General features: G+C 40.7%; 1 protein-coding gene across 6 annotated transcripts in view; it reads right to left on the bottom strand.

The window, feature by feature from the left end:
* The window catches only part of LOC116382895 (uncharacterized), a 45,244-nt gene that overhangs the window by 11,292 nt on the left and 16,532 nt on the right, over nt 1-17,420 (bottom strand). For 4 of the 6 annotated variants that reach the window (XM_031846326.1, XM_031846330.1, XM_031846328.1 and 1 more), the window contains exons 4-5: nt 3,094-3,155; nt 2,398-2,464 (exon numbers count right to left, since the gene is read on the bottom strand). In XM_031846326.1, coding sequence (XP_031702186.1) covers nt 2,398-2,464; nt 3,094-3,155 — 129 coding nt within the window. Of the gene's footprint in view, nt 1-1,165; nt 2,896-3,093; nt 3,156-17,420 lie in introns of those variants that run through there. The other 2 variants (XM_031846331.1, XR_004212744.1) reach the window with 2 other exon arrangements.

The following is a 17,420-nucleotide window of genomic DNA, read 5'->3' as shown; positions in this document are numbered from 1 at the left end:
ATGAATCCCTTTCATCAAGCTGCTTGTCAAACACAAAATTTCAAATCTCATTTTGTTTCTAATATCATTTTGGTACTGGGGGAGTGATGGGGAGAGGAATCAGGGGCTACGATGTGGAGAAACGGAGGGTGTCGACGAGGTGGTGGGTGGTATCAGAGGATTGTTATTCCAAAGATAAACGGAGTCATCAATCAAAATTAAAACGAGCAATAGGTTTGGAATGAGATTCTGTACTAGCAGGCACACGTATGCACGCATGCGTGCACGCCTGCATATGTGCCCAGATGCTGCGGACCGAACAGCCAAGGTCAGTGCTGGGTGGACGGGTGAGGTGGCGTCTGTGAGTTTGATCTGAACACTGGGACAAAACAAAACATGTGAGCTCAGCTTCATTTCTCATTTTCTGGTGTTTTAAGTCAGCAGCACTTTCACATATCTGAATCTTTCGCCACACATGGCACAACACCGCCACAAACTCATAAAATGCCTGTCAATGTGCTACTCTTTGACAACCACCGCAATAAATTATTCTAACCATTGATTACAAAATATGTAACACTGTCACTGGTGCCTCCTCCAAAGCGGCACACAGTACCATTAATTATGAAAAATAAGGAAGGAGAGCGCTGGGGGGTTTGTTTTAATAAGGATACAGAATCAATGCAATTTAATCAATCTGAGCTAATTAAAAAAAACTATATTGTGAAGGTGCATAAACAAGATTACAATAAATGAACCGCGCCAAGAGACGCGTGCTATAATTAAATGATACAAATTGTCATTCCTTGGCTGTGCGCTGTTTGTTGACACCTTGAAGAAGAGAGCGTGACACGCCTGACCACCCTCATGAGCCTCACTTCTGTCGCATCTTGAATAGAATTCATTAGACTGAGGGCACACGGTAAATGTTGTCCTGGCCAGACGGTAGACTTGCTCACCTTTTGGTCTCTGGGAATGAGTTTTTTTAAATCTGTAACAATAGATCATATGACTACATGTATGTGAAAACCCAGAAAGCAGCTATTCTCAAGCAGTGGGCCTAAGAGCGCCATATAGTGGGCTGTGCAGGTACTGCCAAACGGTTTTATTAATAATACAATTATTTATTTTGGTAATATACAAAGCTAGTTATTTTTATATCTAAATTTGCTCAAGAATAACGATAAAAAAAAAAAAGAAGTCACATCAACGTGTGTTGCCACTTTTAGCTAGCTAACGTTCCCTCGGACACAAAATTGATTTAAAACGAGAAAGTGACGTGGGAGACAACCCTGTGGCAGTCAAAGCTACAAAGTGTGTGGTGAGGAAATATAACCCTGAACATATTAATCGGTCAAATAAAGACAGGACTTTCACCAAGGAGACTGCCGTTTGTGTGCTGTGTGACATCAAAAGTCAACCTTGACTTATTTTGTCACTTATTAGCGGCTTAGTAAAAACTCGCTCGGCACGTGAGTCTTTAGTCAGTCAAGGTAACCTCAACCACGACCTAAGGCTGTGTTCGAAATCGCATACTAACATACTATTCATACTTTTCATTCAAAGTGTGACTTAGAATATATTATGTAGTGTGTTATATATGTCACTTGATTACGTTTTATTATGCTTTCAATATATCAATATTTAGCAGGTAAAGAGCCAGATAGGAGATAGCGGAGACCAAACCTTAGCTAAAAAGAGAGTGAATGTTGGTATTATTTTCATCAGGTGGCAAGAAAGACAACTCCACGTGACTGCTAATGGTGCTCTACCGTATGTCTGCTGGTTACTTACACAACCACAACACTTGTTTGCGGACGGGTTCAAGGAAATGCATTTAACATTTCTGTCAGGCCTCAAGGATACACATAATGTGTTTGAATGTAAACATAACGTTTACAAGAAAACTCAATAGGGTACTTTTAACAAAAAGTCCAAGAATGCTAAGAATCCATTTTGGAAAAGGTCTTTTGCTGAAGCCTGAGAGTTACAGTAGCTTTCTAATCACCCACATGCATATTGAAATGTAACTCTACACATATTCATGAGCTAGAACACTTACAATGAATTTCTCCATTATTAAAAACCTTTCAGTTTGGTGGTGATACATTATTTGTGGCTATTTCTGCTAGAGGACTAAAACAGAAAAAGTAAAAAGTAAAAAAAATGGCGGGATATTGGTATGATTGAACAAGAGATCAGATAAAAGAATCAACAATAAATGAGGAATAAGACTTGGAGAACCAAGATCTTGGTTACCTATTCTCGTTTGGTAGGTTATTTTGCCAATGGCACACTTTTCTTGATAAAAGCAGTTTTGATATTAACAAATATTCTATACTAATTACCCAGGAACTGAGAAAGACATAAGGTGTGGTGACCTACGAGCAGGTGCATGTGTGCTGAAGGTTTACTCACTGTACCCTTTCTGTTGGAGCTGTTATCTGCCTCTCTAGTCTCTGATTCTTCCCCTCCAGCTTCAACACTGCCAGGTACACGTGCAAACGGAGAGACATGCAAACACAAGGTTCAATATCAAAATGGAAGAAGTGATAAATGATCAGTGAATATTATGGATGCACACAGACATACAAATCATTTTTTCTTTTTACGTTCAACACTAATTGGAATTCTACATCCATGACCAGTTTGTGACACAAGGCTAAAGTTGTTACCACAGAGACACAAAACACACATGCATGCTTGCCCACACACACTACACACACATTCAAAGTTCAGTGAATCGTTATCACTTATCAGGAATAATTGCTGCATGTTTGTGCAAGTGTGAAATTGAACAAAATCTCTATATAATTAAAGAAAACACAGTGAGCACACAATAACATGGAGAGGCCAGGAGAGTGTGAAGGCGTTGATACAACCGAAGGCAACCAACGCTTATTATGTTGCTTCTGTATCTGAACGTCTGCCTCCAGTCCAACCTGTGGAGTCCTGTCGGGGGGTTTGTAAAATCAGATTTTCTCATCTATCACTGCATGTTGCCTGAGCTCAGCCTTGTGAACACTTGTGTAAGTTTTGAAAGAAAAAAACACAGAATTAGTCTCATCCGTACTTTCTCTCACATGCTCTTTCCACCTCCTAGCTTTCACTCACTTGTCTGTCTTTTTCTGTCGCTGACCCATCTGTTTGGATTAAAATGACGTCCTCTGGTGAATCTAAGGAAACACCACATAAAGCAATTACTAACAAGCCTGATGTGCCACCCCCTCCGTTCCCTTTGTGTAGGGAGAGGATAGAGTGGGGCCAAGTGCCCTTCAGCAAAAATGAATTTTCCAATTTCAGTTAGTTCCTTTATGAATAAATAAACAAATGAATAATTGAAAGGTGCAACATAAATAAATAACATCACAAACATTTCGCCGGTACTCATAAGTATTCTACAGATAACTCAGGCTGCATGCTAATGATAAAAACAGTACATGCTGCCGGTTGAGATGCATTATTCACTGCTCTGCTCTAACCAAAAATTAAATAAATAAAAATCTCTTAAGGAACTCAAAACATCCTCTTAGCATTGAAGAGACGGGCCTGTCCCATTTATAACACACAAGGACACTGTGGAAAACAAATAACTGACCAGTCAGATGCAAGAGGGAATAAATAAACCAGCAAGGAGCTGGCAGCCATTGACAGGATCTCCAAAAATTCAGCAAGTTGTTTATTAAAGGGGAAAAAAATGTTTTCTAAGTCCTGCAGGAGGCATGGTGACACGTTGAATTCTCATATTGAACACTACAAGAAAACAGTAATTTATTGTCAATAAAGTTTCCTTGAAAAAAAGTTTTGATTTATATCAACAAACAGATGACGGTTCAGTTAGACACACTTAAGGCAGACGATGTTGATTTCTGGCATAAATGGTTCTATACTCGGTTGGAAAAGGTTTTATTTTCTATTTTTTTGTATTTGCAACAAATCCATTTGTGTAACACCGAGCAGACACATATCACTGAGACATAAGATACACAAAAAATGTATAGATGCCAGAAACAGGTATGGTAATAAGAACAGGTGGGGTAATAGGATAAGGTATCAATCAAGACCTCCCACCGTAGCAGCAAGGTTCTCTTTTTTGGGAGCTCTCAGACTCATGTTATACTAGGAGCATGTACACAGCTCCAACAAATCTGTGTTGACTTTGTCCGAGTTACAAATATTCAACTATTTCTTTTTTTTGGAATAATTATCCGGTTTAATATAGAAATTATAAAGCTGCAAAGGTAGTTACGCTTCATATATGTATAAAAATGATACTCATATGCAGTGAGGATAATGTATAGGCGAACACCAAATGTGCACAATAAACTAAGTCCAAATCTAGACAGATCTCCATTCTACGACACAACATCCTGATAAATAAAGGCCTCATTCTATCACAACTAATGTCCAAGTCTATAGAGACAGTGGTAGAGGTGGGGATTATGTGGAGGCATTATTGAATGAGGGGTTAAACAATGATTACTAATCTCATTGTATTAGAATAAATAACTGCACACACAGGGGGAAGTTGCCCTTTGTCCTCTGTGCGGCTTGTTTTCCACAAAGCTCATTAAGGCATACTGTTAACATGCTTCCTAAGCACAAAATGTTAATTAAAAACACAAGGCTAATATGCATTTTAACGCCTCGCTTTTGAACGCCATGGAAAAAAAAGAAAAATCTAATTTCCTCTGTGGTTCTGCTGATTGCAGTCTGATGCGGTGCTGAAGTTAATTAGAACCCTGTGATCTGACGTGACGAGGGGGTGACCGAACGGTAAGCTGCCACCGGCTCCCCTCCCTCCCCTCCACGACTGCAATCACCCCGAGCCTACTCATCATTACTGCAGTAGACGAGGCCATCTCTTCCAGATTGAAGGTCCTGCCCTGTTTCGTCTTTCCCTCTCCCAATCTGCGTCTCTGTCTCTTACTTTGTCCTGCATTTCTGGGCCACCGGGCGGAGGCTTCTCTCCTCCTGCAGACCCAAGTTCTGGAAGGCCAGACCGCTTCTCTACTTCAACTTTAACCCTGCAGCTCTCTATCACACAGATATCCCAGATCCATCTTCAGGTCATGTTTATTATTCTCGGCCGAGCTCTGAAGCTGGGCTCAGTAACCTGACAGCACACGGAGGACTGGGTCAGTTTGTACAAAGGTGTTTGGAGTATATGGTCCAGATTCTTAGAGGCACAACCAGGTTTCTACACCCCAAAGTCTGATATGGACCAATATGGTCTGTGAAGTGCCTTGCCCTTTCGAGTCACAGTGTGCCCTCTCGACATTAAAACAACATGTCTGTAACAGCCCTGATAAGTTTTCACTGAAAGACACTCACAGAGAGGGGCCTTTTTTATGAAGTAACAAACTCACACAGTGACAGGATCATCCCATAAAAGTCCATGCGAATGAAATGAACAAGTGTTCGCTGGATGTGAAAATATACTGCGGCACGCACCTCTGCAGACCCTTCTATTAATCAACCTGTCTGCACTTTGTTTTGAGAGTAATCTCGTCCAACCACCAGAGAAGCACTCAGCAGTAAGTGGCGCTTGGCTGTGCTTTGAAGGCCGTGGTTTATTGCCATCCCAAAGCACAGCAAGACTGCGCTGTAAAAACACATCATCTCAGCGCTCAACACACCTCACATATGGCCATCTAGCACAGGCCTGAAGCCCGCACTAACAACTCCTGGCCTAAGCTTAGCTATCAAAGGCCTGTACGGTTACAACAAGTCCTGTTTCTTAGTGTCTCCCTTACTAATTCTAGGTCATGACAAGGTAATCAGTTAACTTTTCATAAATAAGGACAGGCTCATGCCCTGTCACATACCTCCGTGCTTACAAATGAAAAATTACAAACAGCAGCAAAGCAGGTCAACATCAAAAGTTAGAAATGCCTTAAAACTCTGCATGGATGTTGACAATAAGCTACAGAGGTGAATTAAAAATTAAGAAAAGAGAAGTGGTGTTATAGAAAAGGTCAATCTGGTTTTATTTACCATCCTATCCCAGAAAAGTGATTAAACTGATTTTTTTTAAACTGCATATGAAGTATCAAGGTGACTGAAGTCAGTGTGTGTTTCTGAATGCGTTGCAGTGTATACGACACATCCTGAGGGCCAGACCTCGTCTTTCAGCTGGCACTCCTTAAATCTCTCCATATCCTAGAATGAATTGCAAAGTCGGGCCAACACACAGAGACACCCGTGCAGATTATCCATTGATATATAATTTTTTATCATTAAATTGAAGTCTGTCAGTGGAACAATGTGGTTCATGATGCCATATACTCTTTTTGTCTCAGCTATTCATTTGTTGCCATTTCATTCCAGATTGACTTGAAAAGGTTTGTTCTGCTTTTCATGACTGGAACGGCCAAGGACACTGACCCCTCCTACGTACTCTCTGCTCTTGACTACAGAGAGAGGCCTCTAAAACTTTAACAAAACAAAGTGCCTCTCCTCGTTACTTGACCTCGAGAATACCTCATTAGGACAGAGAGTGCAGTTGGAATTTAAAGTAGAAGTAAATGAAAGTGCTGAAATATTGAAGTGAAGGGTGGCCATGGGCCAGGTAGTGGTGGAATGACAGTTAAGCAAGGTGTGCAGGATGAAAAATAGATTTTTCAAATCTATAGCATCCATGAGTTTAATGAAAATTAGCTACACCGAAGGCCAAATGTGTCAGTCCACAAAAAAACATGCGTATGCCTGTTCTCACATATAAACTGGCATTTATAAAAGAATTTGTGATGAAAATGTGCCCACCTCATGCAAACCTCGGCACACACATGGTTTTAGCTAAAATAGCTGCAAATCTTTAAAATGTCAATCAAAGGTGCATTCATAAACTTATAAACTTATTTTTATTTACATTTGAGCCATCGTCTCCCTGTTAATGATCGTTTAATTGTATCTTGAATTGTGACGCACTTATTAAAGTCAGTTTCTACACGAGCGCTGTGAATGAATCATTGATTATCCGTCTTAATGATAATGATGATTGAGAATTTACTGCGATGATGGTTTGCAGAAACATGTGATTCATTAGTGGTAAGGACGCTACAAATAACCACAGCGGTGTGTAATTGCAGCTGCTCTGGCACCGCTGAGAACCTCGCTGATGCGGGAAAATTGGGAAAATTGGACTGACTTTGCCGTATTTCTCATTGACAGGTCTAATGAGTGGTGGAGCAGGCACAAGTGATATTCCTGTGTCTGTCTAACCCAATGTAATGTTTACATATTGTGTACTGTCTTGCTGTTTTGTATACTGCCCTTTGCACAAATAATAATTAAAGAAAAGTATTGATTTTGGAAAAGGGTGTTAAAGGAAGCTTCTACATCCATTTATTGCCGACTGTGGGTGTGAAAACGAGGCTTATGCCTCTGCGGCCTATTCCACAATGATTGAGATTCATAAAACAGACGCAGGCGTACATGCAGCTTTATAAATCTGAGAAAAAGAATGCCTTTGCATATTTCTGTCTTTGTGCGTTTTGGTCCTGGATCTACAGTTTCATGCATCTAGTCCCTGGCCTTTCCTAACGTTTAAGGGCCACTGTGTTACAAAAAGTAAGCCCAGAAGACTGCAGGCATCAGTAGTAATCAACAGTCAACACCATATAATACTGAATAGCCATAGAAAGTTCAATCCAATTTAAAGCTGGAAAGAGTGAAATGCATGTAGAGATGTGTTGGAGGCGGGGTAAAGCAGGTCTGAAGAAGTGATTGTTCGTAAATGGGTGACCTCCCGTCTTTCACATCCCAGAAAGAAGACATTATTGGTCCTCTATATACAGTATATATTGACCTCTGTCTAAACAATAAGAAGGTATACACAAATGTAACATTCATCCTTCAAGGACTCAAATATCGAATGTTTTCTTCCTGCGTCACCAATCAAAAGAGCTGATGATCCACGTCTTATAGGTAGCATATGTGACATAGCTACAACTGCTCTTGAAGCAGGGACTTTTATTTTCTCTCAAAAGCAGGAGGTCAACAGGTCAAGGCATGAAGGCCCAAAGACATGCAAGCCTTTTTCTGCTTTCTTCTTTGAGCTCAATCAAAAGAAAGGATGAACTAAAGCCAAAGGTACACATCAGCAATTGTATGTAGTGGCAAACCCTTCACTCTTTCCAGTGGAAAAGGGTTGTGTGGATATATGAGTATTCACATACATGTGCGTGTGTGTGTGTGTGCGCCTTTGGTCAATAGGAAGGCCACCGAGCTCTCTTTGCAGCTCTTGCCTCTTATCCTGCAGCAGTGTCTTTGGCCTGTCTATCTGCACCTGTAGCTCAGAAATCTGTTCCTCTTCCTGCTCAGCACATAGACAGGAACGAGGGAGCAGAGGTGAGGCGTACAGAGGATTGAAGCTGTCTGTTTTTAAAGGTGTCAGCACACCTTACTTTTGCATAATACATATCACACTTCACAGATGATCCATTAGCAGGTTACAGCAAGAGAGACTAGCAATAAGCTGACGAGATACACCTGCAGCAGACACACAAATTCAGGCAAACTGCACACAAGTACACAATTTCCTTCACTTTTAGTGCCAGATGAGAGGGTGGGATTGTCCCTGTGGAGCAGACTTGTGTGTGGCTGCATTTAAAACCACTTATACTGGACTGGATAAACTGCCTCCAGAGAAAGCGCAAAAGACAAAGTGCGTGAGAGAATGAAAAAGATAGAAATAAAGCGAGAGCTGAACACAGAGAGGGAGGCAGACAGAAAAGGAGCAACGGCAAACCACCACACCCCCTGCACTTCCAGACACTGATTTATAATTTTAATATCTCTAATTTCCACAGCAGCGCCCATTTTCCAAATGTCATTTTCCAATTTATGTCAAAGTGTGTGACCATTTTTCTTAATACAGCTTATGACAAGCTCGGCAGCAAGGCGGATATGCAATTCAGATCGAGTGTTTTACAGGCACAGCAGCAGACACACTAGGGTGTTTGTGTGTTTATCTTCATCAGTGTCTGCTCAGTGTTTTGAAGGAGAAAGACTGGGGGCATTACACACCAGGGAAAAGATGTGCCCTCAGGGAACAAAACCATAATTCTGGCATAAATCTAATAATTACAGTTATCATAATAAGAATTATGATGGTGGCAATGATAATGTATTAAAATATGCATTAACATTAAGAGCTTGAAATGGAATGTGGGCTGGCTTTATGGCCATTGCATGAATATTGATGTTAATTAAAACAGAACCTCCCTTTTTATGTATCACTCTATCTTGCTGTAATGGAACGAGTTGGACACAGTGGTGAGCCAGATGGACCAGAATTCATTACTGGTTGCTTTACCCTATTTGGCGCACTGAGGAACTCCTCCTCCTGCTTTGCAGGTGTCCATATCACACTCTCGAGTCCACTGTGAGAGTGGACACGTGGTATTTTAGGTAAGAGAAGCATCCAGACTGTGTTGATCCGTATGTTTATGACGTGATAAGAGTCGGCTGATTCCTCTAAGAGACAATGACAAGTGTTCAATACTTCCTACACCATCTCCTTCTGCCTGGGAAACATAGGACTACCCTGTATGTAGGAAAGTACAATATATAATGCAATAACAGTGACATTATATTTCAAATTGAGTTTGTGACTAACAGAAATAATAGATTTCTAAAATATCTTTTGGAGGCATTTACAAAAAAACATTTCAGACCAATTTGTGCTATTCACCGAGTGAAACTTCAATTGGATTCTCTCAACATCACAGTGGATCTTTCATGTTCTTTCTTTATTCCATTATGAATACTCCTTTATGCTTTTATTTGACCTTGTGAGTCACGTTTTCAATTAAGAAAACATACTTAAAAGTAAGAAAAGGTCAACATCTATTGCTCCCACGAGCTTAGTCTCCCTTTCAGATGATTAGGAGAATGACAAAGGGTGATCACCTCAACAAAAAGATTAAATATTAAGCTATCTGGGGACAGAGTTAGGAACTCTGCAGATTTAAATTACGGCATGAGAGATACCTCAACAACATTGACACAAAAATTACTTGATATTGGTTATTTAAAGAACCATATCAATGACTTTCCATGTTTCATCAGGCTAACTTTAACGTTTAACTACTAGTGACCTTTTTCGAAAGCATGCAATCATTTTTAGATTGACTTCCTTGTTTATGCTCCAGGCACCCATCGATTCCAGTTCATGCAACTATGGTGACAAAAATCTATTTGCTAACACCTGACACTTGCTTGCGATAGGTTATCTATTACAATGTTGTAATGCAGCTGCATGCAGGGATTGTTTTCAAAGCTTCCCGGCTTGCATATTCAGGGGCTTGGGGAGAGACGCAGACATCTGAGACTGAACAGTTAGTTGCTGAGCAGCAACCATTCAAGGCAAGAAAGTTCAAAATTCAAATGATCCTTTTTAGACTTTCCATGTTTGCTTTCAATTTGTCCTGTGAGTTTGATAATGATCCAATAATGATGTACAGTAAATGCCAATAATTGAGGTAAGAGCAAATAAAGTTTTTCAGTTCCAGCTCGCGGCTGATTTCCAACAATAACAAAGTTCACCCCAGAGAAACAAAATGAAATTCTGTAGAATGTTCTGTAATGGGCTAAAGCAAGTGGGTCAGCAGTAAGGTTAAGTTCACATATAAATAAGTGATAAGAGATGCAAATCCACCCGTTACATTCAACACAGTCATTAAACTGATGACCTGCGACTGTACCTGACTCCAGGCTGGCTGATTTATAACGGCTGAGATCCGTCCAAAACTATAAAAGTTCTAGTCTACAAACATTCTCTAAAAACATTAACGATCATTAGGGTCTAAGTGACAGAGCAAGACCTGTCTATGGCAGAGTGCTGTTAAGCTCTTAACCAGTCTCACCTCTATCCCTCCTCTCCCCTCTGAGCCAAACACTGATCGACTCTCTGAGTGGCGGCCCGCCAGCTCCCATGTTCCCTACTATTGAAAAAAGGGTAAAAATAACAGGAACAAGTTGTCGGAAATGAAATTTCAATTCATCCAGTCCCTTTATACACTGGTGCAAGAGCCTGTCGTTGAGAGGGAGGGATCAATAGTGTTTAGACAGCAGGGCAGATTTTCTAAGCGCCGGATCAATAGGAAGGAGAGAGGAAAAAATACCCTGGCTTTTCTTTGGCTGTTGTAGTAAATACGAACAAATCAGTGGCCTTAGGCTAAATGGATTGACCAGCTGTTTCCGAGTTCTGTGTTGTAAATAAAGAGCCATTCTGAGGTGTGTAACCGAGGCCCAAAGGCGAGAGTGCCACTGTTCAGGTTGGCCGTGCATGGGCTGCGCTGACCCACACAAGTGTCAGGGGGCGAGGAAGGCAAGGGAACAGAGCGGACAGTCTGGTTGTTGTTATTTAACTTTGGTAATTATAGAAAATGGGATATAGTTTAAGTATTTTTTCATACACAATTATCCTTTTGATTTTTAGTTTATCTATTTATAGTAGGTTTGGTCAAGTTTGAAACACACGGCTTCTGCCACTGCAAGTGGTAGCAGCATGAATGCAATAGTTTAGCCAGCATATTTAGATATACTGGCTGACCTCTTTGTTAGTTTGCCAACTAGTTTTCATAACTCCTAATTGCATTACATAGTATTCAGATTGGTGGGATGCTCGAGCATTTCGCTTATTAATTGTTCTGACAATAATCATAGTAAAGATCAGCCTCACAACAATTATATATACTATAATTGTATTCCATAATTGTTTCTTAATATGCTTATATATAAATAGACGACTGGAATTATCACCTTAAAGACATTAATAATTATTATCTAGTTACACAGAAAGTATCTGATTAGAGAAATTGACAGAAAAACAACTTTCCAGCTTACTAAAACAAACGTTATATGAAGACTGGTTTGTGACGTAAGCAAGTGTGGCAGGTTAAATATCTCCACCAATATACTGGGCTAATCACAGGGTAAGATCCTGACAGGATGACTGATGGTCTGCTTGCTTTGCCTCACCTCTGGACTTATTAAAGAAAAACACCACAGGCTACGCTTTCACAAAACTCATTGGTCAACCACTGCGGTGAATGTGATGGGTGAAATTCATCACTAAAAACTCCTACTCCCAAACAAAACACACATGAGAGCACCAAACGACACAAGATCCTCTGGTCGTTATCAATTGCCTCCAAACTGAGTGAGAAGACACTATGAATGCGTGCCGAAAAGGATGGCTGTTTATTCTCGCTGCAGGGTCGACAAGGAAAAAAAAGAGAAGGGGGAGAGAGAAATCTTAGGCTTTACTGTGCTCGGAAACACCGTCTGGGGCTCAGAAAAAGTAAACATCTGGCTGAAATCTCTTTCCTCTAAAATACTGGCTCCTGCTCGGAAGTCACAGTGAAAAGAAATACCTGGCATTACATTTGGCCTCCCTAAAAATAACAGTGTAACCAACACAAACAGATCTTAAACCAACTGTACAATTGCAGTCACATAACAGACACAGAATCTTCACGAGAACACATAAACAGAGCAGCTAGACATGCTGTACGACTCATTTGAGAGCAATTTCACGATGTAAGTGAGGCTTTGTGTGTGTGTCTGTGTGTGTTTGTAAGTGCCGCCTCTCTCTGATTAAGGTGACCTGAGATTGTGCACTTACCGAATCTCAGGCTGAGCAGCAGAGATTAGGGCACAACTCATTGGCTTCCTGAACACATTACCTTAATGATGCCATTCCTCACGCCTCCATTTCAACACATTTAGAGATGCAGCAGTTACAACGTCTATTAAGACATTCAAATGACTCCCCCAGCTACTTACCCACTGCTCTAGCACAAAAGGGTAGCCTGAATTAAGTGTGACAGCGCTGACTCGTTTCACTTTCTAAACAGACACAATACATAGACAAAGTCATCATGCAGGAATGGTCATTAAAAATGTTGATTACAGCTTCCTTGCTTCTCCGAAAACTCTCGTCTTTTTCCTCTGCTTGTTAATAGGATTGTTTCTCTTTTAATATCAAAGCGTTCATTGTGACGGATTGTGGAGCCGACTCTGAAGGCAGCTTGTTCTCCTGTTCCTGGCATCTGATCAAACCTCATTTGCTCGACTGGGGGATTGAATGAAATGTCTGATCATTAACCCTATGTCTGCCTCTTGAGGAGGAGTGGCTGCTTGCTTCCTACACATTTTATCTATTGGTTCGCCTCAGTTTAAGCAGCTGTTTTCTATGTTGTGAACATCTGTGTCACCCTATCCGAAACTTACATAGAGATTTAAAAACAAAGACTTTTACTAAATTGTAGAACAAGCGTCAGGTATAGAAAGTGTCCTTGAAAGTTATTTACTTTCATTGTTAAGTCTAATCTGAATGTCAGCTTTTCCCCCTATACTCTAGGTCTATGTGCCGATGAGCTGCACATCTCAGTGAGTGGCCCTTAATGTGGTCAAGTCCCCACGGACTATATGTTCCATATTCTGGCCTACGTAAGCGGTTTTCTTCCCCGTTTCGAGGTATTTGGGGTGTTCTTGGGAGGAGACGAGGGCTATTGAGAGTGTTTATGTTCCTGGCTTGTACAGAGGCTTCTAATGTGTAACACAGGGCACTTCAGTATTCAGACGCCTGGGGCTATTCTCTAAGTGGTCTTTACTTTGAAAACACAGGTGCCCTCCAGGGGTTGACGAGTGGTGGTTGTGTGCATGTGTGTGCATGTATGGGGAGGCAGTAACCTGGGAGGGCAGATAAAGAAGCCGCACTGTTCTGGGGCCCATGCAATGCTCTGAATAATATATCCATACATCATGAGTCCATGTCAGACTTTGATTCAGTGTGGTGGTCTTGCAGAAACCACTATGGTATTATCTTTAATAATGCAAACTGGGATTAGGTGCTTACTCTCTTTTTGATAAATATGGGCAAATCAATTAACTCCACTGACATTCCCCCCCCACAGCACATATATAAACCCAACATTGTGCCTTGCCTTCCTGTTTTGCTCTCTAAAGCAGGACTGAATAGTTTGGTTTTTATGTCCTTACTCTAAAGAAAAAACAGTGTAGAAAAGATCAGTTCTTGTTGCAGAACACTGTAAAATAACTGTGATATTTGAAAATCGAATGATGTTTGGAGGGAGCTCATAAATTAGAAAAATAAAGTTGCATACCTCTCGCTGCTGGTGCATAAGAAAATAAATACATGTGATGAAATGAATTGGAGTGGTTTGACATATCTCTTCTTATAATTACCGCTTAGGCAACAATGACCAAGCAAGAAAATGCATTCTATGGCCTGCTGTAACATGCAGCCGTCATGTAAATGCAGCGTGACTGTACACATTTCTTTACTGTGCCATGATAGAAAGATAACGACAGAAAATATGAGTTTGTTATGAGTTTCACAGAGGTTATGGTGGAAAGGCCTCATGGCCATTTTAAAGGCGATAGACCTCTTAGTAGATCTCAGCTGGTCCTCATGCCAGTAACCTTGGTAATGAGGAGCAGCTGGCATGACAGTCATTAGGCCTGGCTATCTCCACCTTCAGGAACCATCTTTTATTTCCATAAAACCATTTATCCATTGTTTTCTGAGCTGCTATACACCGCCGGGGGCCATTAAGGACTACAGCAGTATAGCAAATGTCATTACATAGCTTGTCTTATCAATACTTCTAAAAACAGAACATCAATGGAAATAGAGGCAGAGCAGATATAATATGTTTCTGGTAGTGTCACCATCTTGTAGGTCTAATTAAGCTGGGTTCAACAGAAAGGCTGCATGGGAGGAGAGAGGAGAGGAGAGGATGACCCAATTAAAACCAAATCGAAACTCAGACTCACAATGAGTGGGAACCTGTGAAAACAAGGAGAACAAGCTTTATTAGTCCCTAAAAAGCCCCCATTGCTGCATTAATATTCTAGCCTAATGGAAGCTTAGTTATTTCCCATTCCCCTACATTCCCTGTCACTGTTTGGTTCACAAATATTTTCTTATTATGATTATGACTTTTTTCTCTCCACATATGTAGAAAAATTCAGAGCCAATTACCACAATGACGGGTGAAATGAGATTGTGCTGAGAAAAAATGAAAAGATGCCATGGTGATACATCCAAAGAATCAGCCCGTATGTGTGATCATGTGACCAATATCCTGCTATGCTCAGGCCCCATACACCAAAGGACATTTAACCTCAATGGCTGGCTGCAATCACAGGCCAATCCAGCTGAATGTATTAGCTATTTCTGTCCGGCTGGGTGTGTGGTGCTGCAGCTACAGCCAAACCCAGCGCATTCTCAACCCCTCTCTTCCTAATGGCAGCCCTGGAGAGAGGAGCACAGTGCTCGGCCCAGGTGGAATATTTACAAAACTTGCACCCAAAGCAGGACAATACAGATTCAGATAAAGCAAAAACACATTACAAAATGTGTAACAGCTACACAGCAAAGAAACAGGAGGACTGTTCAGTATGATGGAGGTACAGTAGGGTGACATATAATTAAGTCTCACTCGCACCAGGGTGCTGTTAAGAGTGTACTTTGTCAGTGACAGCTCTAAAAATATGCATATGATGTGATGTTTTTGCTGTTAACCGGGCACCACTGTACCTATGCGCTGTGTGAACTATGTCTCACTCTGTGATCCCCCTTAGTAAGAAGACAATACCCTATGCACAGACAGGGATTCATAATTGAGAATGTGTCAAATGGAATTGGAAATGAAATGACTTGGATCAAACGTTAATTAAGAAACACCTCGCACAAATATATTCTTTTAGATTGTGCCTGCTCATTTGACAGCAAGGGGGGGGGGGGTTCACATCAACTGCAGACTAAAACAAATCTGCTCTCGACATGAGCAAGAAAGTCTTTGTTTTTGTCTCGATCGGAAAGCAAAGGCTACTTGAGGATGTACTTAAAAGCAGTGCTTGAAGTGTGCGAGTACTCAAACTTAGCAGTACCGGCACTTCCACATTTTACTCTTTGGCGTACGGTGACTTCTTTTTAAGACGACTCTTTTCTGCCCTCTCCATATACCTGTAAGGTTCTCTGGGCAATTCATAACGACAGGGTTTTCTCTGCCCCTGGGTGAGAACAAGGTTGCTGTAATTCATTGATACGATGTACACGTCCGTTTTGTGAAATACTTTGTGAGAAATTATAATGAAACATTACTCAACATATTTCTGAATCAGCTCTTTTGATTTCGAGAATACAATTTTACAGAGTAACATTTCCACAAGAATGAAATGTTCAGACGAAGGCTGTGATAAGTGCAGCATAAATAATAAAATGGGTATTAAACTACTATTATCTAGCCTATAGTAAACGTAATGATTTGCTGATACTGGCCAATACACATGCCAACACTTAAATCACTTTTTCTTAGTGAATCACTGAATACAAAGCTAAAGAGTGGCTCAGAGCTACAAAAATCAATCTGTATTATCATATTTAAAACTCAGGAATATGTTTATCTTCTATTACAACTGATTAAAAGACATTCAAAAGTGAAATACAACATACAGCGATGCAGATGTGCCACTTATAATAACGCTGGAGTAAAAGCGTGTGGACGGAAATTATACAAATAAATAAATAAGCTCTAACAAACGAGAAAATCATCCCACCAGAGCAATTACGGATCTAATCAGAGGTTTCTGTGTGAAGGTACAGCTCTCCTATCTCGCTCCCATTTGCATCATAACACAGTGTGCAATATTAATTTCCGAGTTTACTGCTTATTGGAAGTGCAAAGTATGAAAAGTCATTAAGGCCCCAAAATAGGAAAGCAATTTGCTGTCACATGGATTCGGCTCTATTAAAAAGAAAAATCTTGTTAACCATTTGGAATTAGAGTCATTTGGCAAAAGGCATTCTGCCGCACTCCAGTAAAATAAGTAATTATGCTTCTCTTCCTTCTATCCCTCCCTTTCTTTCATTTGCACAGGCGGAGTGGGGAGAGCGACTCGATGCAAAGGTAATTAAAGTTGTTGGCTATCTGTTTGGTTAATGTGGGCATCAGGCCAGCTGAGAGCTTTGGAGGCGAAAGCAAGATGAGAAACACATCCATTTTTCTGTCTGTCTAGCAGCCCCCAGGCTAACTGTGATCTGGTCCATACATCACCTGCTCCAGCCCCACAATCTACAAAGCAAACAGTGAACTATCCATATGGAAAAACTCAAACTGACTATTCCTCTGAGCTTATCTCGGTTTCATTCAGGTTCCAACTGAGTAAAATCTCATTAGCACTTCTCACTTTAAATTAAACCATCTCTGCAGGTGATGTCTTCACAGAATACATGCCGTGTACTTTGCTGTGCGTTGCACACACACTCATGGCATTTATCACGTCACGAAGTTTGTCACCCCTCCTTCAATTCTTGTTGTTTACCAGTTAGGAAAAACATATATGCCTTGAATGTGATCCTATAAATAATGATCCTGTATATATATATATATATATATATA

The sequence above is a fragment of the Anarrhichthys ocellatus genome, unplaced genomic scaffold, assembly GCF_004355925.1.
Source record: "Anarrhichthys ocellatus isolate YVR2014 unplaced genomic scaffold, GSC_Weel_1.0 scaffold6, whole genome shotgun sequence".
NCBI lineage: Eukaryota > Metazoa > Chordata > Actinopteri > Perciformes > Anarhichadidae > Anarrhichthys > Anarrhichthys ocellatus.
This window is presented reverse-complemented; position numbering and strand designations above follow the sequence as displayed.